This window comes from Delphinus delphis, chromosome 20 (assembly GCF_949987515.2).
Source record: "Delphinus delphis chromosome 20, mDelDel1.2, whole genome shotgun sequence".
NCBI lineage: Eukaryota > Metazoa > Chordata > Mammalia > Artiodactyla > Delphinidae > Delphinus > Delphinus delphis.
Window position 1 is genome coordinate 3,440,590 of NC_082702.1, and position 27,428 is coordinate 3,468,017.

The window sequence follows — 27,428 nt, forward strand, 5'->3', positions numbered from 1 at the left end:
TCCAGCCTGGTCTGCACTTCCCCACGTGCATCCCAGGCAGCGCGCTCCTAGGACTGACCCCGGGCGCGGGTCTGCGGGCGGCTGCAGTGGGACCCCTCCCCCCACTCCCACCGGCTCCGGCCCGTAATGAATCGCTACATTCTGCCGCTGTCCGCGCTGGGTACAGCGGTGGGTGGCGCCGTGCTGCTCAAGTAAGTACGTGCGGGTCCCGCAGGCGCGGTAACGGTTGGCCGGTGGGCAAGGACGAGGGAGGGAAAGCCGAGTGGAGATTGCCAACCCTTGGCCCACCCAGGAGTCCTCCAGCTCACCCGTCCAGCAGTGCTCCCAGAGAATGCGGGGGCAAGCCTGGTCCCCGAGAGGGCAGGTCACGGCCCAAGGTCACCCAGAGAAAGGGGCGGATCCGGGCCCTGGTAAACATTTTGGTTTAGTTGCTTCTGGACTTCTAATGGATTAATTCATTCATTCAGCGGACACTTATTGAGCACTTCCCATATGTCAAGTCGTGGCTCAGATGCAAGGAAAGTGTGTACCACCTAAGCTCCCGTTGTCCGAAATTAGAGAAACAAATTAGAATTGTCCAAGTCAGTAAGTGAAAAGATCGTATTGCGTGGTATATAGACGTACTGTAGTTCTTTCTTCTCTTTCCTAGGCTGATTCGTTTAATAAAAACAAGACAAAACGGGACTAAGAAGTAAAAACTATTAGGTATAAAATAAGCTACAAGGATATATTGCACAACCCGTGGAACATAGCAAATATTTTATGTTATAAATGGAATAGGTTATAAATGGAATATAACCTTTAAAAATTGTAAATCGCTATATTGTACACCTGCACCTTACATAATATTGTATATCAACTATATACTTCAATATAAAAATCCCCCCAAACCAAAAAACAGCTACCAAATATTCTATAGGAGCACCGGTCAGTAGAACTTCCTGTGATCATCGAAATGTTTTACATTTGCCCTGTCCATTATGAGCCACACCGTGCGACTACTTTTTATTTATTTATTTATTTTTGGCTGCTTGGGTCTTCGTTGCTGCGCGTGCACTTTCTCTAGTTGCGGCGAGCGGGGGCTACTCTTCGTTGCGGTGCGCGGGCTTCTCATTGCGGTGATTTCTCTTGTTGTGGAGCACGGGCTCTAGGCGTGCAGGCTTCAGAAGTTGTGGCACGCGGGCTCAGTGGTTGTGGCTCGCGGGCTCTAGAACACAGGCTCAGTAGCTGTGGCGCACGGGCTTAGTTGCTCCGCGGCATGTGGGGTCTTCCCCGACGAGGGCTTGAACCCACGTCCCCTGCACTGGCAGGCGAATTCTTAACCACTGCGCCATTGGAGAAGTCCCTCGGCTGCTGTTATTTTTATTCATGCTGATGCCTTTCAGTTCTGAAAAAGCTTAAAAATAAAAAAGGGCCAGCATGGGAAGAATAAAAGAAAACTGAATGCCCTAGGGGGGAAAGTATGACTATTGTTTTTTTTTACTTTTTATTTTTAAAAACAATTTTATTGGAATATGGTTGCTTTACTATGTTGTGTTAGTTTAGACTCTTTATTTTTGATTAAATTAAAAAATTAGCCTCAGGGGACTTTCCTGGTGGCGCAGTGGTTAAGAATCTGCCTGCCAATGCAGGAGACACGGGTTTGAGCCCTGGTCCGGGAAGATCCCACATGCCGCGGAGCAACTAAGCCAGTGCACCACAACTACTGAGCCTGTGCTCCAGGGCCCACAAGCCACAACTACTGAGCCTGTGTGCCACAACTACTGAAGCCCGGGTGCCTAGAGCCCATGCTCTGCAACAAGAGAAGCCACTGCAATGAGCAGCCCGCGCACCGCAACTAGAGAAAGCCCTTGCGCAGCAACGAAGACCCAATGCAGCCAAAAATAAATATAAAAAAATAAATTAATTAATTAAAAAAAAAGAAAAATAATAGCCTCTGGTAGCTGGTGGCTACCGTGTTGTACGTTGCCCTTCTTTTGTGTGGAGATAATATTGTTTATTTGGCCAGTTCCCTGTTGGTGACATTTGGTTGTTTCCAGTATTTAGCCTCTGGAATGTGGGCATAGTAGCACAATAAGGGCCCCCAACGATGTGCATGTCCTAATTCCCAGAACTCGTCAAAAGGGACTTTTCAGATGTCACTGTGTTAAGGGCCTTGAGATGGGAGGTGATCTGGGTTATCCAGGTGGCCCAGCATCATCACAATGGTCCTTATAAGAGGGAGGCAGAAGCATCAGAGTCGGGCTTGAAGATGCTGTGCCACTGACTTTGAAGGTGAAGGAAGGGGCCACGAGCCAAGGGATGCAGGCGGCCCCTAGAAACTGGAAAAGGTATGGGGACGATTCTCAGTTCTCCCTGGAGCCTCCAGAAGGCACACAGCTCTGCCGACACCTCGATTTTAGCCCACTGAGACCCATTTCGGACTCTGACCTGCAGACTGTAGGAAATACCATTGCATGTTTTTTTTGCGGTACGCGGGCCTCTCACTGCTGTGGCCTCTCCCGTTGCGGAGCACAGGCTCCCGGATGCTCAGGCTCAGCGGCCATGGCTCACGGGCCCAGCCGCTCCGCGGCATGTGGGATCTTCCCGGACCGGGGCACGAACCCGCGTCCCCTGCATCGGCAGGCGGACTCTCAACCACTGCGCCACCAGGGAAGCCCCGTTGCATGGTTTTAACCCAGTGAGCTTGTGGTGGTCTGTTAGAGCAGCCACAGGGGGTCTTTCTAAAATGACGATTGTCTCGCTGTGCACGCTCCCCGCACCAGACCATGCTGAGTCCTTTACCTGTACCACGACACCGGTCCCATGGAGTTATGCGATGTCGCTTCCATCTTTCCGTTGGGGGAACACAAGCTCAGAGAGGTCATTTCCCTGAGATCACAACAGTCAGGGACACCTGTGGTGAGAGAGGACAGACAGACCGAACTGACCTGCCGTTTTTTATCTCCAGGGACTTTGTCGCCGGCGGGGCTTGTCCCAGCAAGACCACCATTCCCGGGAAGACCGTCATTGTGACCGGCGCCAACACGGGCATCGGGAAACAGACGGCCTTGGAGCTGGCCAGAAGAGGTGAAGTCCCAGTGGGCACCTGCTTCTCTGCCTGGGGCTCGGGCGCGAGATCTGGCGGTGGATGGTTTGATTTCCCGGGGGATGTTAAGGCATCTGATTCTTTTGGTTGCAAGTGGCAGAAGCAAACTCACGCCGGCTTAAGCCCGAAAGCCTTGTGTCTCTGGAAGAGGGAAGGGCAGGTTCAGGGTCTCAGAGGAGGCCGTGGGCGCTCAGCAGTTACTGGTTTGGGTTTTTCTCTTTGCATCGGCTGTGCTCTTTCCTACTGTAGTTGGACTCAGTCCTAATGGCTGGGTCGGGGCCTAGGTCAGAGGTTGGGGGTCAGGCTCTCCCAAGCTTACTGGTCAGGCATTTTGTAGAAAGAACATGCTTCGATTTGGGTCTGTTTGACGTTTCTCTCATGGTCAGACTGGGCTTACGGGGAAGTGCCCTTCTCAGCACGTGCAGATGTCTTTTGAACTTGGAATCAGTGGGGTTTCCTGTGGGTTCAGGTACGAGAAAGGGAGGAGTTAAGGTTTTGTTTGAACAGCTGGAAGACCAAAGCTACCTTGGCTGGGACGGGGAGGCCAGGGCAGGGCAGGGGTGAGGGCTGGGGAGACTGGAAACTCTCCTTGGGCTGGTCGAGTCGAGGTGACCAGTGAATGGGTCCCTGATGGACTGACCAGGCCTGAGCTGCCTGTTCACCCCTGAGGTGAGAGTGGTGGGGGGCCATGAGGGCAGCCCCCCTGCCCCCCACACCACATGGGGTTTCCCCAAGGGAGGGACAGGCGCTCCTTTTAGGAAAAAGCGAGAATGGAGGGACTTCCCTGGCGACGCAGTGGTTAAGAATCCGCCTGCCAACGCAGGGGACGTGGGTTCGAGTCCTGGTCCGGGAAGATCCCATGTGCCGCGGAGCCACTAAGCCCGTGCGCCACAACTACTGAGCCTGCGCACCACAACTGCTGAAGCCCACGCGCCTAGTGCCCGTGCTCCGCAACAAGAGAGGCCACCACAATGAGAAGCCCGCGCACCGCAACAAAGAGTAGCCCCTGCTTGCCGCAGTTAGAAAAAGCTCATGCGCAGCAACAAAGACCCAACGCAGCCAAACATAAATAAATAGACAAATTAAAAAAAAAGAAATGAAAAAAATGAAAACAAAAAATAAGACAGCTAATTTATTTAAAGAAAAAGAAAAGTGAGAAGGGAAATTGGGCCAACACACCCACTGTGGTCCCTTGAGAGCCAGGCTGCCACTGGGAGGACAGACAGATCCAGGACTTGATGAGTCCATTCTGGACTGTGTGATGGGGGGGCCAGATGTGTAGGAGGCAGCTGGCCCAGCTGTGGAGGATGAGCCCTGTGGACCCACGCGGTTCGGCATCCTTGCTGCCCGTCCTCCTCTCAAACCCTGTTTCTTCTCACTTTTCTAATTTGAAAATAAAAGTTTAAAAAAATCAAATTTTTTCCTTTTTTTTTTTTTAAATTTTGGCTGTGCCGCCCCGGCATGCGGGAACTTAGTTCCCCGACCAGGGATGGAACCTGTGCCCCCTACAGTGGGAGCACGGAGCCTTAACCCGCCAGACTGCCAGGGAAGTCCCCCAAAAGTTTTCTTTTTAAAGGCTGTATTAAGATTTAGTTCACACATTTAAAGTGTACACTTCCATGATTTTTAGTATATTCACAGAATTGTACACCCGTCACTGGTCTCCATTTTAGAACATTTTTCATCACCCCAAAACGAAACCTGGCTTCTCTAAGCCATCATCCCCTAATTTCCCTTCCCCGCCAAAGCTAGGAAACCACTAATCTTCCTTCTGTGGATTTGCCTCTTCTGGACATTTCAGATAAATGAATCATGCACTCTGTGTCCTTTTGTGTCTGGCTTTCACTGAGTATCACGTTTGTGAGGTTGGAATTTCCTTCCTTTTCATGGCTAATATTCCACTGATGGACAAACCACATGTCACTTATTCATTCATCCCTTAAAACATTTTTTTTTAAATTTTATATTGGACTATAGTTGATTTACGATGTTGTGTTAGTTTCAGCTGTACAGCAAAGTGATTCAGTTGTACATATACATGTATCTGTTCTTTTTCAAGTTCTGTTCTCATTTAGGTTGTTACAGAATGTTGAGCAGAGTTCCCTGTGCTGTACAGTAGGTCCTTATTGGTGGTTTATTTTATGTATAGTAGTGTGCACATGTCAGTCCCAAGCTCCCAATTTATCCCTCCCACCAATATTCATGTATCCCTTGATGGGCATTTGGGTTGTTTCCACCTCTGGCTGTTCTGCACAGTGCTGCTGTGCACATGTGAGTTCACATTTTTGTGTGGACTGATGTTTTCATTTATCTTGGGTATCTATACTTAGGAGTGGATCTTTTTTTTTTAATTTCTAAAAATTTTTTATTGGAGTATAGTTGATTTACAATGTTGTTTAGGTGTACAGCAAAGTGAATCAGTTATACGTATACATATATCCACTCTTTTTTTTTTTTTTAGATTCTTTTCCCATATAGGTCATTACAGAGTATTGAGTAGAGCACCCTGTGCTATACAGCAGGTTCTTATTAGTTACCTATTTTATGTATAATAGTGTGTATATGTCAATCCCAGTCTCCCAATTTATCCCCCCATCCCCTGGTAACCATAAGTTTGTTTTCTACATACGTGACTTCTGTTTTGTACCTTACTTCATTTGTACCCTTTATTTAGATTCCACATATAAGTGATATCACCTGATATTTGTCTTTCTCCGTCTGACTTACTTCCCTCAGTATGACAATCTCTAGGTCCATCCATGTTGCTGCAGGTGGCATTATTTTGTTCTTTTTTATGGCCGAGTAGTATTCCATTGTATATATGTCCCACATCTTCTTTATCCATTCCTCTGCTGATGGACGTTTAGGTTGCTTCAGGAGTGGAAGTTTTTTTAAAAATTTCATTAAAAAGTTGTTTTTTTTTGGTCTGGCTCTTCCAGGAGGTACCATCATTCTGGCCTGTCGAGACTTGGAGAAGTGTGAGGCAGCAGCCAAGGAGATTCGAGGGGAGACCCTTAATCACCGCGTCAACGCCCGGCACCTGGACTTGGCCTCCCTTAAGTCCATCCGAGAGTTTGCAGCGAAGATCAGTGAAGGTAAGAGGGATGACACTGGCCTTGCGGGGCGAGGACTTGGGCGGCCAGGCTGTGAGGAGGGAATTATACCAGGCAGGTCTTAGAGCCAGGTATTGGTTGCCACCTGTTTTCGTTCAGCCTTTGGGTAAAGATTTTACATTTTTTTCTCTTCTGACATTTTCACATTTACATATTTTTCATTTTTACATGGGGGAAAGAAAATGAAAAGAATAAGATTTCATGACGTGTGACCATTGTATGGAATTCAGATTTTATTTTATTTTGGCTGTGCCACATTGTGGGATTTTTTTTTTTTTTAAATAAATTTATTTATTTATTTTTTGCTGCATTGGATCTTTGTTGCTGCACGTAGGCTTTCTCTAGTCGTGGCAAGCGGGGGCTAATCTTCATTGTGGTGCGCTGGCTTCTCATCGTGGTGGCTTCTCTTGTTGTGGAACATGGGCTCGAGGCGTGCGGGCTCAGTAGTTGTGGCATGCGGGCTCAGTAGTTGTGGCACGTGGGCTCAGTAGTTGTGGCTTGTGGGCTCTAGGGTGCAGGCTCAGTAGTTGTGGCGCACGGGCTTAGTTGCTCCACAGTATGTGGGATCTTCCCGGACCAGGAATCGAACCTGTGTCCCCTGCATTGGCAGGCGGATGCCCAACCACTGCACCACCAGGGAAGTCCTGGGATTTCTTTTTTTTTTTTTATTTAATTAATTATTATTATTATTTTTGGCTGTGTTGGGTCTTTGTTGCTGCGCGCAGGCTTTCTCTAGTTGTGGCAAGCGGGGGCTTCTCTTTGTTGCAGTGCTCGGGCTTCTCATTGCGGTGGCTTCTCTTGTTGTGGAGCACGGGCTCTAGGCACACGGGCTTCAGTAGTTGTGGTGTGTGGGCTCAGTAGTTGTGGCTCGTGGGCTTTAGAGCGTAGGCTCTAGAGTACAGGCTCAGTAGCTGTAGCACACAGACTTAGTTGCGCTGCGGCATGTGGAATCTTCCCGGACCAGGGCTCGAACCCGCATCCCCTGCATTGGTAGGCGGATTCTTAACCACTGCGCCACCAGGGAAGCCCCAGCTTGTGGGATCTCAGTTCCTGGACCAGGGATGGAACTGGCGCCCTTGGCAGTGAAAGCGCAGAGCCCTAACCACTGGACAGCCAGGGAGTTCCCAGAATTCAGATTTTAGTTTCCATAAAGTTTTATTGGCATGCAGCCATGCCCACTGGTTTATGTATTATCTGTGGCTGCTTTAGTCCTGGGAGGGCAGGGTTTAGTAGAGACAGACCATATTGCCTGCAAAGCCAGAAGTATACACTACCTGGTCCTTTACAGAAGAAGTTAACTGACTGCTGTCTAGGAAAACTAAGTCCTATGTGTGCTTGGATCCTACAAGAAGCAGAGGCCAAGGAGGGAGGAAGAGTTAGGTGGAGAAGGGCACAAACACTGATTCAGCCAACATTTCCGGAGGCTCTCTGACTCTTGGGTGACGCAGGTGACACAGATGTAAGTCAGATTCAGGCTCTGCTTCCGAGGAGCGCCCGGGCCGCTGGGGGACGTGGCTGTGACAATAGGTAACTAAGAGTTAGTGCAGAGCGTCTGGAGCTCCCACATTCTTTCCTGGGTGTTTCTTTTTGCAAATCCAGGGATCAGGCTGGCATTTCTCTGCACTTCCGTCACGTTGATGCCTGACTCACTCCTTTTGCTCCCCACCACATGGTCTCAGAACCACTTAAGAATTTATTTTTTTTCAAACAGGAATAACATTTGCAGGGTTAAACGTTCAGAAAGTGCAAATGGGGATACAGCAAAACATCTTCCCGCCACGCCTGCCATTAGCTCCCAGCATGCCGTCCTCAGATGTGTTCAGTGCTCTACCTCTTGTGTGTCCTTCTGGGGACCATTTATGCATTTATAAAGCAAACGGGGAAACACTTCCCCTTGGCTTTTTTGTACAAAGCGGAGCCTGTTACATACCTGGTGCTGCCCCTTGTTTTTTCTCCCCGGTTCTATCTTGGAGATCATTACAGGCAGAACTTTTCCCTTCTATGCTTGTGGCTAGCTTGTGTTTTTTGGTCTTTTTTTGGCCACTGCGTGGCATGTGGGATCTTAGTTCCCTGACCAGGGATGGAACCTGTGCCCCCTGCAGCAGAAGCGTGGAGTCCTAACCCCTGGACTGCCAGGGTATTCCTGGGTGTGTATTTTTTAAATTTTTATTGAAATATAGTTGATTTACAGTGTTTTTGTAGTTTCAGGTGTACAGCAAAGTGATTCAGTTACATACACATATGCTCACACACACACACACACATTCTTTTTTAGATTCTTTTCCATTATAGGTTAGTACAAGATATTGAATATAGTTCCCTGTGCTATACAATAGGTAGGTCCTTGTTGGTTATCTATTTTATATATAGTGATGTGTATATTTTAATCCCCAGCTCCTAATGTATCCCTCCCCCGCTTCTCCTTTGGTAACCATAAGTTTGTTTTCTATGCCTGTGAGTCTATTTCTGCTTTGTAAATAAGGTCATTCGTATCATTTTTTTAGATTCCACATGTGATATCATATGGTGTTTGTCTTTTTCTTTCTGACTGACTTCACTTTGTATGATAATCCTCTAGGTCCATGCACATAGCTGCAAATGGCATTATTTCATTCTTTTTTATGGCTGAGTAATATTCCATTGTATATAGGTACCACATCTTCTTTATTCATTCCTCTGTCGATGGACACTTAGGTTGCAGAAAATACTTGTCGAATAGATAATAACGAAGCTGTTCTACCCAGCAGGTTGTATTATCACCCCTATTACAGAAGGGGAAACTGAGTCACATATTTGTCCTCACCCCTGCCTTCCAGAGGAGGAGCGAGTGCACATCCTGATCAATAATGCAGCTGTGATGCGGTGCCCCCACTGGACCACCGAGGACGGCTTTGAGATGCAGCTTGGCGTTAACTACCTGGGTGAGGCTACAGGCTGTGTGGCGTCGGCCTGGGACGTGAGCAGGAGCCCCCGTGGGCCAGACACAGGCTCCGGGTGGGGTCTTCCTCTCTGCATGTGGCCAGGCGGCCATGAGCAGGGTCACCTGGCAGCTCAGGGAATCGCCTGTTCATCGCTGGACCCTCAGTCCTTCGGACCTTCCATCAGCCTCTTGGCCATTCGTCTCTTTGTCTGTCTGTCCCCCAGTCTCTGTCTGTCCTTCTCTCATTGTGTCAGTTTATCTTTTGTCACCCTGAATGCATCTGCAGTCCGTTAGGGTGATGGACGTTGGGTGGACACCAATCATATAGGATTAAGGCCCACCCTAATGGCCTCATTTTACCTTGATCACCTCTCTAAAGACCCTCTCTCCAAATAAGGTCACATGCTGAGGTACTGGAGGGTAGGGCATATTTTTTTAGGGGGGTTGGGGAGGGTGACACAGTTCACCCATAACACATGTGACTACCCTTCACCCCCTTTGGGCTGGGACTCAGTCATGTGACCTGAGGGAGCTGCAAAGGAGTCTGGGAAGTGTAGTCTTTCACTGGGCAGTCTCATGCATAACCCAAAATTCTATCACTGAAGAAGAAATGGAGAAAGGATTTTGGGAGACAGAAGGCATCTCTTCTCTAGCTGACCTCATAGAGGGTTATCACAGGGCTTTGTGACAATTTGTTATTGGGAATGTCTTGTACATTGTAGGTTTTTTTTTTTTTTTTTGACATGCCACACGGCTTGTGGGATCTCAGTTCACTGACCAGCGATTGAACCCTGGCTGCAGCAGTGAAAACCCAGAATCCTAACCATTTGGCCACCAGGGAACTCCCACATTGTAGGATTTTTAGCAGCATCCCTGGCCTCCACCCACTAGGTGGCAGTAGCACTCCCTCTACTGTCCACAATTGTGATGATCAAAATTGTCTCTAGGTGGTGCCAGATGCCTGCTGGTGGGAGGCGCAAAGTTGGACCCTGTTGAGAAAAATGGGTTATGGGAGGATGAAATAAGGTGATGTTCTCAGTATGGTCCTATGCACTGGACAAGAACTCAGTGAAAGTTATCTTTTCGTTTTCCATCATCCAGGTCACTTCCTTTTGACGAACTTGCTGCTGGACAAGCTGAAAGCCTCTGCTCCTTCGCGCATCATCAACCTCTCGTCCTTGGCCCACGTTGCTGGGCACATAGACTTCGAGGACTTGAACTGGGAGAAGAGGAAGTATGACACCAAGGCAGCCTACTGCCAGAGCAAGCTGGCCGTTGTCCTCTTCACCAAGGAGCTGAGCCGGCGGCTGCAAGGTGTGTGTGTGGCGAGCCTCGCTGGTCTACCCTTTCCTTTAGCTCCGAGCCTGAAACAGTCCTGCTGTGACTCTGGGTGGACGGGAGGTCAAGCATTGACTCCAGGACCGAGTAGGCAAACATATGACACGCTCACCACCACGCTCCCCGCTGGTGCCTGAAGCAGACATCACTAACCAATCACAGCATCCTTCTCTGCTCATCCCGGACAGGCACCTGAGCCTTTGGTGCTCTAGACCAGTGAAGCTTCGGCAATACCTGGAGACATTTTTGCTGTCAGTTTGCGGAGCAGGGGCAGGTTGGGTGATGTTCCTGGCATCTGGTCGGCAGAGGCCAGCGATGCTGCTCAGCTTCCTACAAGGCACAGGATAAAGAATCATCTGACCTCAGTGTCCATAGTGCTGCAGTTGAAAAGTCTGCCCTTTGCCTTTGCTTCTCAAAGAGGCAGTAGACCAGCAGTGTCAGCTCACCTGGGTGTTTGTCATAATTGCAGCGTCTCAGACCCCACCCTGACCCACTGCTTCAGACTCTGTGGGGTGGAGCCTGGCGGTCTGGGCTTCTCAAGCCCTGCAAGTGATTTTTACACACTCAGGTTCAGAGGCTCTGCCCTGGGCAGCCATGAGACAGAGCTGCCTTGCAAGTGAAACTGGGGATGTGGAGGTTTCAGAGCAAGAGGGCGACATGGATTCAGGGGGAGCCCCCTGGGATGGTTGGGGTGAACCTGACGTCTGCCTGCCTCACTTTTTCCTTCTCTCCCCAGGCACGGGTGTGACTGTCAATGCCTTGCACCCTGGCGTGGCCAGGACAGAGCTGGGCAGACACACGGGCATGCACAGCTCCGCCTTCTCCAGCTTCACGCTCGGTAAGTCCCCTCCCAGTTTGGGGTCCCTTAACTGAACCCCTGTCCTCCTAGCTTGGGGCTCAGGACCCTCCCTCAGTGTATTAGGGTCTTCCTGAGAAAGAGAACCAATAGGATGTACATAGATATTTAGAGAGATTTATTAGGGGGGATTGGCTCATGCATCTGTGGGGCCTGAGAAGTCCCAGGATCTGATCTGTATGCCAGAGGCCCAGGAAGGCTGACGGTGTAGTTGCAGTCCAAACCCAAAGGCCTGAGGACCAGGGGAACCGATGGCCTAAGTCCCAGTCCAAGTTGAAGGCCAGGAGGGCCAGTGTCTGAGGCCAGGAGGAAATGGATGTCCCTGCTCAAGGAGAGAGAGAGAATTCGTCCTTTCTCCACCTTTTTGTTCTGTTTTCACCCCCAACAAACTGCATGGTGCCCACCCACATTGGTGAGGGTGGATTTTACATAGTCTGTTGATTCAAATGCTAATCTCTTCACACCCTCACAGACACCCCAGAAATAATGTGTTACCTGCTCTCTGGACATCCCTTAGCCCTGTCAAGTTCACACATAAAATTAACATCACACTCAGACTATCTCGGGGGCTTTGCTCAGCCCCCTGCCCTGTATCTTCCCTGGTACTGAGTCACTTTCATATGTCTGCCCAGCCTGCCAGCCTCAGAATAGCCCCGGGAAACAGGCCAGAGCCTGTTTGATGAGACTGTTTCAGAGGTGGAGGTCATGGAGCTGACTTCCTGGAGTCCGGCCATGCTTGGGCTAACTCCAGTTTCATCCCAAACTAGCTGGGCCACCCAGCAAAGTGACTTCTCTCCGAAACTCCCTTTCCTTATCTGCAAAATGAGGGTCATAATAGTACCTGCCTCAGTGGGGAGGATTAGATGAGACCTCCCTAAAAGAGCCAGCACAATTCCTGGCCGAATAAATAATTAGAGCTTTATAACTAGTGTTTATAATCCTGAAAAACATTTAGTTGGTGGGGGCTAGGTATCAGCGACCTTAAGCTGAAGCTGGCACTGGAGACACTCAATACACAGAAGCTACTTTAAAGAAAGATCAGGTGGGATGAGGACTTGGGGCTGACATAGAGGAGGGGGACCTTCTGTTTGCCTGGGAAAAGCCAGGGGGCTTCCTGGAGGAGGCAGCTTTCAAGCTGGTCCCTGCATCTGGAATTATTTGTCTGGGCAGTGCCAGTGAAGGGAGCTCCTGGTGTTGGGAAACAGAGGGGTAAAGGCCTGGAGGAGAGCTCTGTGGGACTCCAGGGAAACTTATGGCCTTCGTGGGCCCTGAGCCACCTGGGGTGGTGCTGGGCTTTCTGTATCTTCCTCTCTGAATGTGTGGACTGAACTCTCTGTGGGCCGATGCAGGGCCCATCTTCTGGCTGCTGGTCAAGAGCCCCCAGCTGGCGGCCCAGCCCAGCACCTACCTGGCTGTGGCGGAGGAGTTGGAGGGCGTTTCTGGAAAGTACTTTGAGGGACTTAAAGAGAAGGCTCCGGCCCCGGAAGCTGAGGATGAGGAGGTAGCCGGGAGGCTTTGGGCTGAAAGTGCCCGCCTTGTGGGCTTGGAGATGTCCTATGGATCCTCTGAGAGGGGACAGCGCCTCCCCAAATAACTTCTTGGAGCAGGTATGAAAGCCACCAGGGAGGCAGTCACCAAGGTGGAACAGCAACCAACCAAAGCTGGCGGCCATGCCCGAAGCACCCTCTAGGTGGCAGTATTGGCCAAGGAATGCTGGCTGCCATGACCACTGCACCCTCTAGGTAGCAGTCTTGGCCAAAGAATGCTGGCTGCCATGCCTGCAGCGTCCTCTAGGTGGCAGTATTGCCCCTTTTCTGGCCACAGTGGATTGGACAGCTGGTGAGCACTTGACCCAGGGGCTGGCTGGTACGGTGTGCCCTGCTGCCAACAGGTGAGCTGGGCCATCAGATGCCTCCCTTGGGAATCCAAACCAGGAATTTTGGGGTGCGGCATCAGCTCCCTCTGGTGTGGGCCGTGTGGGGGACTGGATGGCCATGGGCAAGTTGTCTGGCTGATGCTTGAGTTCATGGTCCCCCGTTGGACCTTGCACACCTCCAGTCTCCTCTCTGAGCCTTGGTTTCTCCAGCTGTAAACTGTGCAGAATAACCTGACTACCTCGTTGGATGGCCGTGAGTTATCGCTGGGCTTGGAGAATGGCCGCTGCATATTCCTTGCCGTTGGACGTTTACTGAGGACCTTCTGTGTGCCAGACCCTGGCAAGGCGCTGGGCATGCCCTCCAGGAACAGACCGACTCAGACCTGGCCTTGTTATCGCCGCGTCACGCCGGGGACAGCATGGTGGGGAGGAACCACTGAGGAAACAGGATGCCTGGGATCACGACCTTCCCTCCCATCCCCACTCACCAGCTGCCATGCTGTGGGCGGCCCTTGGAGGGACCCGAAGTGGGCCTCTCTGGGCTGAACGCAAGGAGCGAACAGTTCTGAGAGAAAGACAGATATATGATATCATCATATGTGGAATCTAATTAAAAAATGATACAAACGAACTTATTTACAGAACAGAAACAGACTTACAGATATCAGAAAACAGACTTACGGTTCCCAGAGGGGAAACGTGTGTGTGATGGGGAGGGATAAATCAGGAGGTTGGGATTGACATACACACACTACTATATAAGATAGCTAACCAACCAGGACCTGCGGTGTGGCACAGGGGACTCTACTCAGTATTCTGTGATAACCTGTATGAGAAAATCTGACAAAGAATGAATACGTGTGTATGTATAACTGAATCGCTTTGCTCTACACCTGAAACCAACACAACATTGTAAATCAACTATACTCAAATAAAAGTAAAAAAAAAAAAAGAGTGAACAGGTATGGTTCCTTCTGGAGGCTCCCAGGGAGAACCTGTTTCCTTACGTTTTTCCAGCTTCTGGAGGCGCCTGCACTTCTTGGCCTGTGGCCCCTTCATCTGCAGAGCAGACAATGGCAGGCCAGGTCCTTCTCACGCTGCCGTCTCTCTGTTTCTCCCGCTTCTGCCTCCATCTCCTGTTCTTAAGGACTCTTGTGATATCACTTGGCCCATCCGGATAATCCAGGATCATCTTCCTCCTTTAAAGTCAGCTGATTAGCAACTTTAATCCCATCATCCACCTTAATCCCCCCTTTGCCTTGTAAAGTAACAGGGTTCTGGGGACTAGGATGTGGACACGTTTGGGAGGACCCTCTTTTCTGCCTACCGCTCTGTCCCTTTCAAAATCTGCTTCCTTAGCACCCCCAGTGTACTTCCCATGCGTTCCCTTCTGCTCAAATAAAGAGGAATAAGCTTCAGGGACTTCCCTGGCAGTCCAGGGGTTAGGACTCTGCGCTTCCACTGCGGGGGGCATGGGTTCGATCCCTGGTCAGGGAACTAAGATCCCACATGCCACATGGCGAGGCCAAAAGAAATTTAAAAAAAAAAAAAAAAAAAAAAAAGGAGTCAGCTTCACTAGTGTGGCTTGCAAGCAAATCGACTGGGAAGAACAGATTTTTAAAATCACAAACTCCCTACCCGCTAAAAAAGAAGAAAAACACTTGGGAGTGTGTTAGCAAGAAGAGGAGCTGGAATTCAAAGTCTGATTCTAGAACCCACTTTCTTTTTGGGGGGAGCGTTAGAGGTCTGAATGCCCAGGAGAACAGCTAATCACAGGGCGATTTGTCTATTATGTAGGTGTGAGCAACACACCTCAGGGCTAATGCTAACCACAAACCTTCACAACCAATATCTGCTTCCTTTCTGAAACGGAAGCCCCAAGGATCACAAATGTTAACTCACACATCAACCTAATCGCCGTCTACTTCTCTGAAGGCTTTGAGGTGATTCACAAACCTAGCTACGACCTTCAGACTGATGAAAGATCATAGAAACCAATCTCAGAACAATGCAAAACAAAGCCCAGAGCCACAGAAGCCCAGAGAGGAGATGGCGCAAAGTAATAAACAGACCCGGGAATGCAACGCTTCAGGGGGTGGGTTCTTCACAAAGGGAAACCAAGTCAGGGTCAAATCCTCACACCTCACTCTGGGGCTTGGGAATTCTGTCAGGATGCCTTGGGCTGCTGATGACAGGACATACTCAGAGGATGTAAGCCGAGCTGACTTTCACCCCAGGCAAAAGCAGGAAGGAACACTATTTCACAGAAGTAGAAGCCCAGGGGTGTGGCAGGCTTTGAGTTCAGTGACATCATCAAGATTCCTACTGCAAGATGACGGTCTGACAGTTACCAGTGCAACGTCATTCCAAGGCTGGGTGTTTGTAACAGGTTGAATGGTGGGGTGCCTCCCCCTAAAAGATACGTCCAAGTCCTAACTCCAAATACGTGTGAACGGGAGCCAATTTGGAAAAAGTTGCTTTGCCGATGTAATTGGGGATCTCGAGGTGAGATTGTCCTAGATTATCTGGGTGGACCCTAAATCCAACAAGTGTCCTTAGAAGACAGATCAGAGGAAGAAGCAATGAGGGGATTGAGGGCAGAGACGGATGATGGAGCCTCAAATCGAGGAATGGCTGGACCCCCCAGCAGCTGCAAAGGGCAAGGAACAGAATCTCCCCCAGAGCTGCTGGAGGGTGTGTTCCCCACCCCGCCCAGCCCCGCCACCTTGACTTTGGACTTCCGGCCTCTGGAAGTGTGAGAGAATACATTTATGTGTTCTGAGTCACCAAGGTGATGGTGTTTGTTACAGCAGCCGGAGGAAGAAACTAGTGCAGTCTCTTTGGGGGGTGGGTCACGAGATGACTGTCAGAGCCAATCTGGGCCACTTGTTTTCTTGTTTTTTGCCCAGTGACGGGGAGAGAAGCATTTCTCTTTTATTTGTCAAATTGGGCTGAGGTCATGCGCTCATCTTAGAACCCACAAAAGCCCCCCAGGGAAAGGCAGAAGGTAACGGACTTCAAGCAGGGTTTCCCAACACCAGCGCTGCTAACACTTGGGGCCGGATAATTCTTTGCTGTGGGGCAGGGGTCTGTCCTGTGCGCTGTAAGATGTCGAGCAGCAGTCCTGGTCTCTACCCACCAGATGCCAGTAGCCCCCACCGGCCGGGTGAGACCCCCAGAACTGTCTGCAGACATTGCCACACGTCCCCGAGGAGGGAAACTCGCCTTCGGTCGAGAACCACGGATGGAGGCGGATCTGGGTATGTTTGTGGGTCTGTGAGCGAGCCGAGGGTGGGGTCAGGTGGAGCTAGTCTCCAGCACACGGGGGCCTCGCTTATTCTCACCTGGGCTTCATTGGGGTGGAGTGCAGCTGACAGGCAAGGTGCTGGGAAACAGGTCGTAATGGAAACAGTACAGGTGACTGACTCAGGGCAGCCTATCTCCTATGGAAGACATGTCACGAAATCCAGAGGTCCTCCTGAAGCTGCAGGGCAGGCGCTGCTGAAAATCCGGCAAGGGGTCTTCTTATCACAGTGGCAGAGCTTCCAAGGAAATGAAGTAAGCATTCTTGGAACCCACCTGAGACCTGGGATTGGGTCATTGGTGTGGACGAACCTGAAGATCTTGAGCTGCTCAGTTTCCCTGAGAACACCCCCGTTGCTGGAGACCAGCACCCCTTGAGGGACGGTCGTGGTCCTTCCTCAAGCAGGTGCCTCACAAGATGATGTTCATCATCTCGAGGTCCGCCTCATCACCTGTGGCGAATCCCAGCTCACACGCTGGTGCATTGCAGGGTCTGGCTGAGATGAACCTGGGGACCATACCTGGGAGTGCATTTCGGGGGAGTTAGACTGGGGATGAAATATGAGACCAGCTGTGGAGAATCCATGGGCAGAGGGTCACTCATCTATAATGAAGGTTTTATTTAATATTTCAGGCTTTCTGGGTAGCTGGAGACTGTGGCAACTGCATGAGAACGTGTCTCCCACATAACCTCTAAAGACGGTGCAGCCTTATATTAATGTCCTGATTTCGTTGATTGCACTGTGGTTACGTACGAGAACGTCTTTGCAGGAAAACCCATCAGGATTTAGATGGTGGGGCATCAGGTCTGCAACTTAGTCTCAGACGGTTCAGGTAAAAGTCCTTTGGACTTAAAATTAAAGTATAGCTGATTTACAATATTATATGAGTTTCAGGCGTACAACACAGTGATTCACAATTTTTTTAAAAAAATTATGTATTTTTTGGCTGCATTGGGTCTTTGTCGCTGCGTGCGTGCTTTCTCTAGTTGCGGCAAGCAGGGACTACTCTTCCTTGTGGTGCCTGGGCTTCTCATTGCGGTGACTTCTCTTGTTGCGGAGCTCGGGCTCTAGGCGCGTGGGCTTCAGTAGTTGTGGCATGTGGGCTCAGTAGTTGTGACTCACTGGCTCTAGAGTACAGGAGTTGTGGCGCATGGGCTTAGTTGCTCCGTGGCATGTGGGATTTTCCCGGACCAGGGCTCCTAACCTGTGTCCCCTGCATTGGCGGGTGGATTCTTAACCATTGCGCCACCACGGAAGTCCTGTGATTCATAATTTTTAAAGGTTATACTCCATTTATAGTTATTATAAAATATTGGCTACATTCCCTGTGTTGTACAATATATAATTTTACCTTATTTATTTTATACATAGTAGTTGTGTGAAAACCACCACCAGAAAGAGAAAGGTGTGAAAATAGTAAAAAAGCGTTCAGACACATCAGGGCACTGACTACTACGGTCTTGGAAACGTGACCCTCCTTTGAGAAAAGAAAATTGAAATTAAAGGGGAGAGGTACCTTTTGTATACCGCATGGTGAAGGGAAAAAGGAGAGAGAAAGAAAAATTAGGATTTTGTAAGAAAAAAAGGAAAAAAAAAAATCAAGGACTTAAAACTCCCCCTATTTGCTAGTCATCTAGTAAAAAGCTGTACTTCACTACCCTGACAGCAGAGGGCACCCTTGTACTAAAAACTTTATGGTAGCAATCACAAGTGTTAAATATATATTTAGGAATACATTGAACAAGAAATGTGCAAATCACCCCAAAGCCACCAGCTCTCTACATAGAAATGCATGGGCACAAATAGGAATTATCAAACACTTCCACCAAAAGAAGCCACCCCCCCCCACCTCCAAAAATGAGAATCCAAAAATTCAGTTGATATACAACTAAGAGCAGAATTGCTGTCATGTGGTAACAACTTGAGGAACTGCCAGATTGTTTTCCACCCGAGTTCGGAAAAACATTATTCACAACAGCCAAAAAGTGGAAGCAACCCAAGTGCCCATCACCAGATGAATGGTGGTCTATCCATACAATGGAATATTATTCAGTCATAAAAAAGGAATGAGGGCTTCCCTGGTGGCACAGTGGTTGAGAGTCCACCTGCCGATGCAGGGGACACGGGTTCGTGCCCCGGTCTGGGAAGATCCCACATGCTGCGGAGCAGCTGGGCCCGTGAGCCATGGCCACTGAGCCTGCGCGTCTGGAGCCTGTGCTCTTCAACGGGAGAGGCCACAACAGTGAGAGGCCCGCGTAGCGCAAAAAAAATAAAAAATAAAAAGAAGGAATGAAGCACTGACGCATGCCATAACATAGATAAACCTTGAAAACATTATGCTACGTGGAATTGCCACCTGGAAATATACTTATGGAATGCCTTTTCTGTATTTAAGGAGGGCAAATCCTTGCACTAGGCAAAAGAATCCAGTTTTAAAAAAAAGGTATATGCAGGAGAAAAACTTCAGAATTTAATGAGTGGCCTTAAACTAAATACATCATGGAGCTTAAGATTTTCAGTGAAAGATAGCATCTTTGGGGGGTTTTGCCCTTCACACTCCAGCCCGTAACGTGGAGTGAAGCCAAAGCTGTGACCAGGCTTGGGGATAGTTTTTCCATTTATCTCCCCCGCTTACACACACCATCAAGGACTTCCTCAGGGCAGAATCTCCTTGTTGGTATCTGTTCAATTTACAGATGCAGACTCAGCAATTCCTCCCTCAAAATGTAGCCTATGAATATACATGCATGTGGGAAACATGATGTGTTGATGACATTTGTAAACGCATGTCAATTGCATTTCTTTAATACAGCAAGGCTGGAAGCAACGTAAAAGCCAGCAGTGCGGCTCATCTTAAGCAAATAATGGCGCATCCAAGAAAAGGAACGTTCTGCAGCTGTTAGGAAGCACCAACACTATCTTGCTGTTATTTTTATTTTATTTTATTTTATTGCTGTTATTTTAAAACACATTGTATGGGAGAAGTGTTCAATGAGGGCATAGTGAAATGTGGGTGGATGGGACTTATGTGCCTGGACCCCAGCCGGCGTGGACACCATAGACCTGCAGCAAGATAGTAGAGAGAGGGACAGGAGATAAACACAGTACCTCACGAGTAGGCACTATTTTCCCCATGTGGCCAGGACCAACCATCATTAACATGTGTCCGAGAGAGCTTAAAATGAGAGTCCTTCCAAGGAGCCCTTTGGGGCTGGAAATTCAGGAGTGGGGTCATCTCCTTAGAGGTGACACACTAGGAGGATATTCCCGGGGTTGGACGGCGTGGCAAGAGAAGGTGTAGGTTGACGGAGAAGATTTGGTGGATCTGATGAAATGGAATTGAGAAGAAGAAAAAGCAGAGGGGGGTGAGTCAGAGAGAGGAGAAAACTTGTCTTGAACGCCCGAAGCTGAGGATGGAAGATTTCGGAAGAGCCTAGGATCACAAGTGCCAGAGAGCGTGGAGAAGCACGGGGAAGCTGACGTGGGGAGAGAAGTTGTGGATTGAACCAAGGGCTGATGACTCCTCCTTGCCAGCCTCCACCGTTGTCGTGACGTCTTCCGCTCCAGGGTCTCCCCAAAGGGAACACGAGCAGTGGCCAGAGCTGTGCACTCGAATGAAGCATTGTGCAGCGGAGAATCTTGGGGTGTGGTTCACAGTTATGAGGGCTCCTCTGCGGTCGGCTGAGGCTCACGAGCTCTTGACTTCCTCTTGAAATCCTTTCTGCTGAACCAGGCATCAACCAGGAAGACCCCCAGGATCACCAGAGACATTGCCGGAGCGAAGCGGACGACGTTCTCTGCATCGTGGTTCCCAGGGGCAGCATCTGGGGACAGAGACAGAGAAATTCCTGATGTGGAAACTTGCCCAGTCTCACATCAGAAACCCCAGACTCTTTTTTTTTTTTTGGCCTCACTGCTGGGCATGTGGGATCTTAGTTCCCTGACCAGGGATGGAACCCCGCCCCCTGCATTGGAAGCACGGTGTCTTAATCACTGGACCACCAGGGAAGTCCCCAGAAGCCCCAGACTTTTAAAAAATCGGATTTATTTATTTTTGGCCGAGGCACGCGGCTTGCAGGATCTTAGTTCCCCAACCAGGGATCGAACCCACGCTCTTGGCAGTGAAATTGTGGAGTCCTAACCACTGGATGGCCAGGGAATTCCCAAAAATTGTTTTTAAAAATTGAAGTATAGTTGATGTACGATATTATATGTTACAGGTGTACAATATAGTGATTCGCAATTTTAAAAGATGATACTCCATTTACAGTTATTATAAAATGTTGGCTCTATTCCCCATGTTGTACAATATATCCTTGTGCCTTATACCTAACAGTCTAAACAGAAGCCCCAGATTTGAAAGTCATCATAGTTTTCTACAGCTGCGGTAACAAATTACCACAAACGTAGTGGCTTAGAACAACACTGATGTCTTATGATTCTGGAGGTCAGAAGTCCAAATGGGTCTCACTGGGCTTAAATCAAGGTGTTGGCAGGGCTGCCCTCTGGAGGTTCTGGGAAAGAATCTGTTTTCTTGCCTTTCCCAGCGTCCAGAGGCGGCCTGACCTCGTCTGCTCATGGCCTCTTCCTCCATCTTCACATCTATCAATGACGAGTTGAGTCATTCCTATATCACATCACTCTGACACTATTTCTTCTACATTCAGAAACCCCTGTGATGCACTCAGCCTGCTGGGTTACTCCAGGGTGGTCTACTTACTTGCAACCTTAAATCAACCATAATTCCTCTCTGTGGTACCGGATTCCCAGGTTCTGGGGAGGAGGGTGTGGACATCTCTGGGGCACAATTACTCTGCCTAGTATCACAATTGTTTTCTCATCCACTCGGTTTGATCATTCTCAGCCAGGTAGCCCTGTTTGAACTGAGAACTCCCGAGTACCAGAATCATGGCATGGCGTTGTTCAGGTTGTTAACTGCATAAGAGCAGTTGGTCAGTGGGTGGATAGGAGTATAACTATTCTGCTCTTCTCTTGCCAGATCACAGGCCCTAGCTGAAGGCAATGGTTGCTTCTAGGACGATTTTTTTTTGGGCCACGCTGCACGGCTTGTGGGATCTTAGTTCCCCGACCAGGGATCGAACCTGGGCCCTCAGCATGAGAGCACAGAGTCCTAACCACTGGACGGCCAAGGAATTCCTTAGGACTGATTTTTTTCTTCCAAGTAATGAAGCAACATTTTAGGGGATAATGACTTGTAGTGGGTTGAACAGTGCCCCTCTCCCCTCCCAAGATGTGTCTGTCCAGAGCCTCAGAATGTGACCTTATTTGGTATTACAGATAAGGGTCTTGAAGATGTAATTAAGGGAAGGATCTTGAGTCCTCCAGTCCTGGATTAGGGTGAGTCCTAAATCCAGTGATGAGCGTGCTTATTAGAGGCAGAAAAGGAGAAAATGGAGGGCAGAGATTGCAGCGATGGAGCTATAAGCCAAGGGAGGCCAAGAATTGCGTCCACCAGCAGCGGGGATAGAGGCATGGAGTGGATTTTCCTTCAAAGCCTCCAGAAGGAACCAACCCTGATGACCCTTGATTTTGGACTTGGCCTCCAGAACTGTGAGAGAATAGTTTTTTTTATTGTACATTTTTACAATTAAAAATTTTTACTTATTTAAAATATTCCAATTTTTTATTGGGATAAAATACACATAACATACATCTACCATCTTAATCCTTTTTAACGTACAGGTCAGTGGTATTAAAGACAGGCACACTGTTGCGCGACCCTCACCACCATCTATCTCCAGAACTCTTTGCATCTTGCAAAACTGAAACCCTGTATCCATTAAATATTTCCTCATTCCTTTGTCCCCATCCCCTCAGGCCCTGGCACCCACCATTCTATTTTCTGTCTCTGTGATTTTGACCACTCATAGAAGTGGAATTATACAGTGTTTATCTTTCTGTGGCTGGCTTATTTCACTTAGCATAATGTCAATTTCCTGTTCTTTCAAGCAACCAACTTTGTGGTAATTTGTAGGACAGCACTAGGAAACTACTACAGGGCTCTTCAAGTAACTTATCAATACTGTATGGAGGTGAAGGTCTAAAAGGATTATGAGAATTATGATCAACAGCTGGGGCTGCCCCTGATTTCCCTCACCTCAGACTAACTTCACCTGGAGCAGGGGATGCCCCAACAATATTACTCACTGTTGCTTTTATTTCTTTTTTTTTTAAAGGTGGAATTTTTTTTTAAGATTTTTTTTGATGTGGACCATTTTTAAAGTCTTTACTGAATCGGTTACAATGTTGCTTCTTTTTTAAAATAAACTTATTTATTTATTTATTTATGGCTGCGTTGGGTCTTCGTTGCTGCGCGCGGGCTTTCTCTAGTTGTGGTGAGCGGGGGCTACTCTTCATTGCAGTGCGCGGGCTTCTCATTGTGGTGGCTTCTCTTGTTGCGGGGCATGGGCTCTAGGCGCGCGGGGTTCAGTGGTTGTGGCACGTGAGCTCAGTAGTTCGCAGGCTCAGTAGTTGCAGGCTCAGTAGTTGTGGCACATGGGCTTAGTTGCTCCACGGCATGTGGGATCTTCCCAGACCGGGGCTTGAACCCGTGTACCCTGCATTGGCAGGTGGATTCTTAACCACTGCACCACCAGCGAAGGCCACATTCCTGTCAGGCATGTGGGAATCTTAGCTCCTGGACCAGGGATCGACCCTGCACCTCCTGCATTGGAAGGCGAAGTCTTAACCACTGGACCACCAGGGAAGTCCCTAAAGGTGGAAGCTTTAATTAATGGAATTAATTTTTTAAAAGCCAGCTTTCGGTTAGTTTTGGGTTTTATGAAGTTTTTTGTTTTTTGGTTTAATACCTTTTTTTTGGCTGAAACTTGTGGGATCTTAGTTTCCTGACCAGGGATGGAACCTGTGTCCCCTGCAGTGGAAGCTTGGAGTCCTAACCGCTGGACAGCCAGGGAAGTCCCTCACTGTTGCTCTTTCAGGGCTAAGATCCCCTCCATCTCTGCCCCGTGTTTTCAACCCCAGTAGCACTGGGTCTGCAATCCCCATCAGGGACTCTTTGGTCACAGGTCAACAAGCTGACATTTGAAAATGGTCTGCCCCACAGACCCTCATACAATGATGGAAATGTCCTTTATCATTTGAGTTTTACTACTGATTCTCTAGGGCTGTGCTGTCCCATATGGGAGCCGTTAGGCACTCAGTGGCTGCAGGGCACATCACGTGCCTATTGCAACTGAGGAAGTGAATTTTAAGTTTTATTTAATTTTCATTAACTGAAAGCAAAAGAACTGCCTCTAGCTAGCTGCTGCCATAGTCTGGGAGTCCCGGGAGCAGGTGGGAAGCGTGGGGACCCCTCACCTCTCTCTGGGAGCATCAGGACATCACTGGGTTCTGACCAGAGGTAGGGGAAGTTCTTGTGTAGACCGTGGTAGCATCCGTAGGTCCCCGGGTGCATCAGGAAGATGGCATTCACAGGAAAGTCGGCCTCAAAAGCCCCAGCTCTGTACTTGGAGCTTAGGTTCTGGGCAAATTCTACTCTTCCATTCCTGGAAAGAACGAGTGTGTCACACCAGGTCTCTGAGTGATACCGCAGACTGAGCTTCTTAGAGGGGGTCTTCTTGGAGGAGGAGCCTCAGTGAGTCGAGAGGGAGGGTTTTCTGTCCACACCTGGGAAGGAAGAGAGGCAAGGTGGTGAGTGGGCGGGCGCCGCCCCCCGCTCCCTCCCGATTTAACCTGAGCACATCTTCCTAACGCCCAGAAAGCATGCTTCCTGTCTTGCTACACCTGTCAGGAGCTTGAGGCCTCTCCAATTCTGTCCTCGTTTCCTCTGTGTCTCTTTTTCTCCCTGATTCATTCAGTCTCCATTACTGTTCCTCTCACCCAGGAGTCCTTACTGTGACTCAAAAGGTCCTACAGGGGGGCTTCCCTGATGGCACAGTGGGTTAAGAATCCGCCTGACAATGCAGGGGACACGGGTTCGAGCCCTGGTCCGGGAAGATCCCACATGCCGCGGAGTAACTAAGCCCATGCGCCACAACTACTGAGCCGGCGCTCTACAGCCACAACTATTGAGCCCGCATGCCACAACTACTGAAGCCCGAGCGCCTAGAGCCCGTGCTCTGCAACAAGAGAAGTCACCGCAATGAGAAGCCAACGCACCTCAATGAAGGGTAGCCCCCGCTCGCCTCAACTAGAGAAAGCCCGTGTGCAGCAACCAAGACCCAATGCAGCCCCCCCCAAAAAAAAAAACTTGTGGAAAAATAATCTGCCTGCATCCCCCTGTGTGTTGCCATCTTCTCAAAGGCATCCCTGCGCCCCCAGGGTTGCCCAGGCCCAGGTCAGGCACCTAAGGGCTTCAGGAAATTTTTACTGGATACAGGCAGTGAATCTGGACTTCCACTTGCCCTTTTATATCACACACCAACATGGAGGTGACCCAGTCTGGGAAAGGGACTGGGAAGATCATAGGCGGATAACACATCCCTCTGCAGGGAGCTGCCTTTTCTTCTCCCATATCCTGAGCGAATCCGTTTAGGGGCCCAGGGAGTTCACAGGGATGGACAGGGTGTCCGAGCCGTAGATTCCTTACCTGTGACTATGAGCTTCAGTGGTTTACTGGAGCTTTTCCATTTATAGGGGAAAGTCTTGTACGAGCCATACACCTGCAGATCCCACTGTGGGCTGCTGTCACTGGGGAGATGTGGAATCTATTATAGCTCTGCTTGATACAGTTCATGAAGTCACCTTCACCATGTTGCTTGGACAGAGTAAAAAGACCATACGTAGATCCTGAATTACAGTTTCTCCTAAAGTCACCACAGGGTATGGCTGGGCAAAGAGTGACAGTGCACCTGTGTACACATCTGAAAATAAGGAGGAACTGGCATTTACCATAAGTCATCAACAACTCTCAAATATTTGATAGAATCTATATATCTAAATGCTCAAAGCAATTCATTTCAGTGTTACATGTAATAACAGGAATATGCTCCTACTATAATTTCCTGACAAATGAAAATGATATATTTTATGGAGGAAGAAGGTCATAAGATACTCACATTTTCATACATTATGTCCAGGATTCATTCAAAAAAATTACCTGCTATATGTCTAAATCCATCAAGATGTATACATTAAATATGTAAAAATTTATTTGCATAGCAATTACACCTCAATAAAGCTTGAAAAATTACTTGCTATGCTAGGGGTAAGAAAAGATGTTCCGGACTTCCCTGGTGGCGCAGTGGTTAAGAATCCGCCTGCCAAGGCAGGGGACATGGGTTTGAGCCCCGGTCCGGCAAGATCCCACATGCCGTGGAGCATCTAAGCCCGTGCACCACAACTGCTGAGTCTGCGTGCCACAACTACTGAAGCCCGTGTACCTAGAGCCCATGCTCCGCAACAAGAGAAGCCCGCGCACCGCAATGAAGAGTAGCCCCCACTCACCGCAACTAGAGAAAGCCTGCATGCAGCAACCCAACACAGCCAAAAATAAAGAAATAAATTAATTTTTTAAAAAAGAGGCCTATATAAGACATCAGATACTCAGGGATTTACATGTTTCTCAGATTAAAGGAGGGTCATTGATCATTCCAAGCAAACTAAAACACTCATTTCTGGTGAGTTGATATTAATGCCCCCATCAGAGATTCTTGGTCAGGACATAAACCTTGGAATGCAGCCATTCAGGAAAAATTTACTCTTAGCTGAACCTTTTCATACCCACTGTTACTACAGAGAATCCAAATCCTACAAAAGAACTGGTCTTCCAGGCACCTTCCCTGGACCCACGTTGCTCTCCACCACATTCTCTAGTTCGCTTTAGGTCTGCAACACCATCCCTAGTAGTTTCATATATTAGATTCCGTCTTTTCGAACTACATTTCACCTCATTTTTTTCGGGTGGGTAAAGCTGCCTTCAGTTCTTCGATGGTAGATAAACAAATCATTGTGGAGAGCGTGGCACAAATCTCCCACGTCTCTGTGGCTGTAAGATCACAGCAGGAAACCCACAGAGTAACTCATGCCCAGCGGGGTGATATGGTGGAGGGCTGAGAGGCAAAGCCCTAGTCTTGCACAAGGAGCGGTTCCCCTTTATGTTGAGCAGGGGATGTTGTCACTCCTCGGCAAGGGGTTTAAAGCCCCAGGCTGTCCCCTCCACGGGCGTGTCCTGCTGCGAAGATCTGCTGCCCAGTTGGCTGTGCTGCCTGGTGCGGAGCTGTGGACTTAGGCGCTGCCATGTCCCTGGGGGTCATTTTTCTTCTCGGACTTGGTGAGTGGGGCAAGGGAAATTGTGTGGGAGGCTGGTGAGGGAAGAGGATGTAGATAAGAGGTTTATAACCTGGGTTCCTCTTGTGGGACTCTTCCTTTATGAAGTCCTGGGGTCAGTGACTTATAGAGAGATCACCCATAGGGCCACTTTTCTTCAGTTTGGTCTAGACGTGATGCCCTGAGCTCAGGTGTTTGGGAATCACTCACTGTATTATCGGGAGACATCTCTTACCAAGTCTTTCTCTGTTTCAGTGTCTTGCTGGGATCAAAGGGTTCGGGCACAAACGGGTGAGTGTTTTCTCCCTTTTCCGCCTAGAGAACTCTGAAATGGGCCGAGTGGACTGAGGGATGAGCTTGAGTAGCCTTGAAAGCATCCCAGCCTTTAACCTGCACCATCTCTTCATCCACTCGTCGTGTTATTTGTTTTTAATGTTTTAATTCTTCACCATTATGCCAATCTCTGGTGGAAAACCTCTCCCCTTCTCTGGAAAGCTTCCTGATCCCCTGCTATTCCCCATCAGCACAGATGAGTCAAGAAGGGAATGCCCAGGTTTTCAAATAATGCAGAAAGGGAACACAGTTGAGGTCGACATTCACAACGCAGACACAGAGAACTGGGGACATTTGTACGGGCACCAGACCCCCCTGTGGGTATGGGACCATCACCCATTGGGTGTGTTG

At 48.9% G+C, this 27,428-nt stretch overlaps 1 protein-coding gene across 4 annotated transcripts; it reads left to right on the plus strand.

Annotated features, from left to right (window-relative positions):
• RDH13 (retinol dehydrogenase 13) lies at window positions 1-26,719 on the plus strand. Of its 4 annotated transcripts, none has more exons than XM_060000475.1 (7): window positions 1-191; window positions 2,951-3,069; window positions 6,028-6,183; window positions 9,018-9,122; window positions 10,223-10,435; window positions 11,196-11,297; window positions 26,584-26,719. In XM_060000475.1, exons 1-7 carry the CDS (start codon window positions 127-129, stop codon window positions 26,613-26,615), a joined length of 792 nt encoding a protein of 263 aa, XP_059856458.1. In that variant the 5' UTR covers window positions 1-126; the 3' UTR covers window positions 26,616-26,719. The 4 variants fall into 4 exon arrangements, with proteins under 4 accessions (XP_059856458.1, XP_059856456.1, XP_059856459.1 ...); XM_060000473.1 differs by lacking the exon at window positions 26,584-26,719 and adding an exon at window positions 12,665-14,136; XM_060000476.1 differs by lacking the exon at window positions 26,584-26,719 and adding an exon at window positions 13,402-14,136.
• The last annotated feature ends 709 nt before the right edge of the window (window positions 26,720-27,428 follow it).

Excerpts from the sequence above, each read along its gene's own strand:
- RDH13 (XM_060000473.1), top strand. The coding sequence starts at position 127 with ATGAATCGCTACATTCTGCCGCTGTCCGCGCTGGGTACAGCGGTGGGT. Across the intron at positions 6,184-9,017 it reads TGCAGCGAAGATCAGTGAAG|AGGAGGAGCGAGTGCACATC; the intron begins GTAAGAGGGATG and ends CCTGCCTTCCAG. Across the intron at positions 9,123-10,222 it reads GCTTGGCGTTAACTACCTGG|GTCACTTCCTTTTGACGAAC; the intron begins GTGAGGCTACAG and ends TCCATCATCCAG.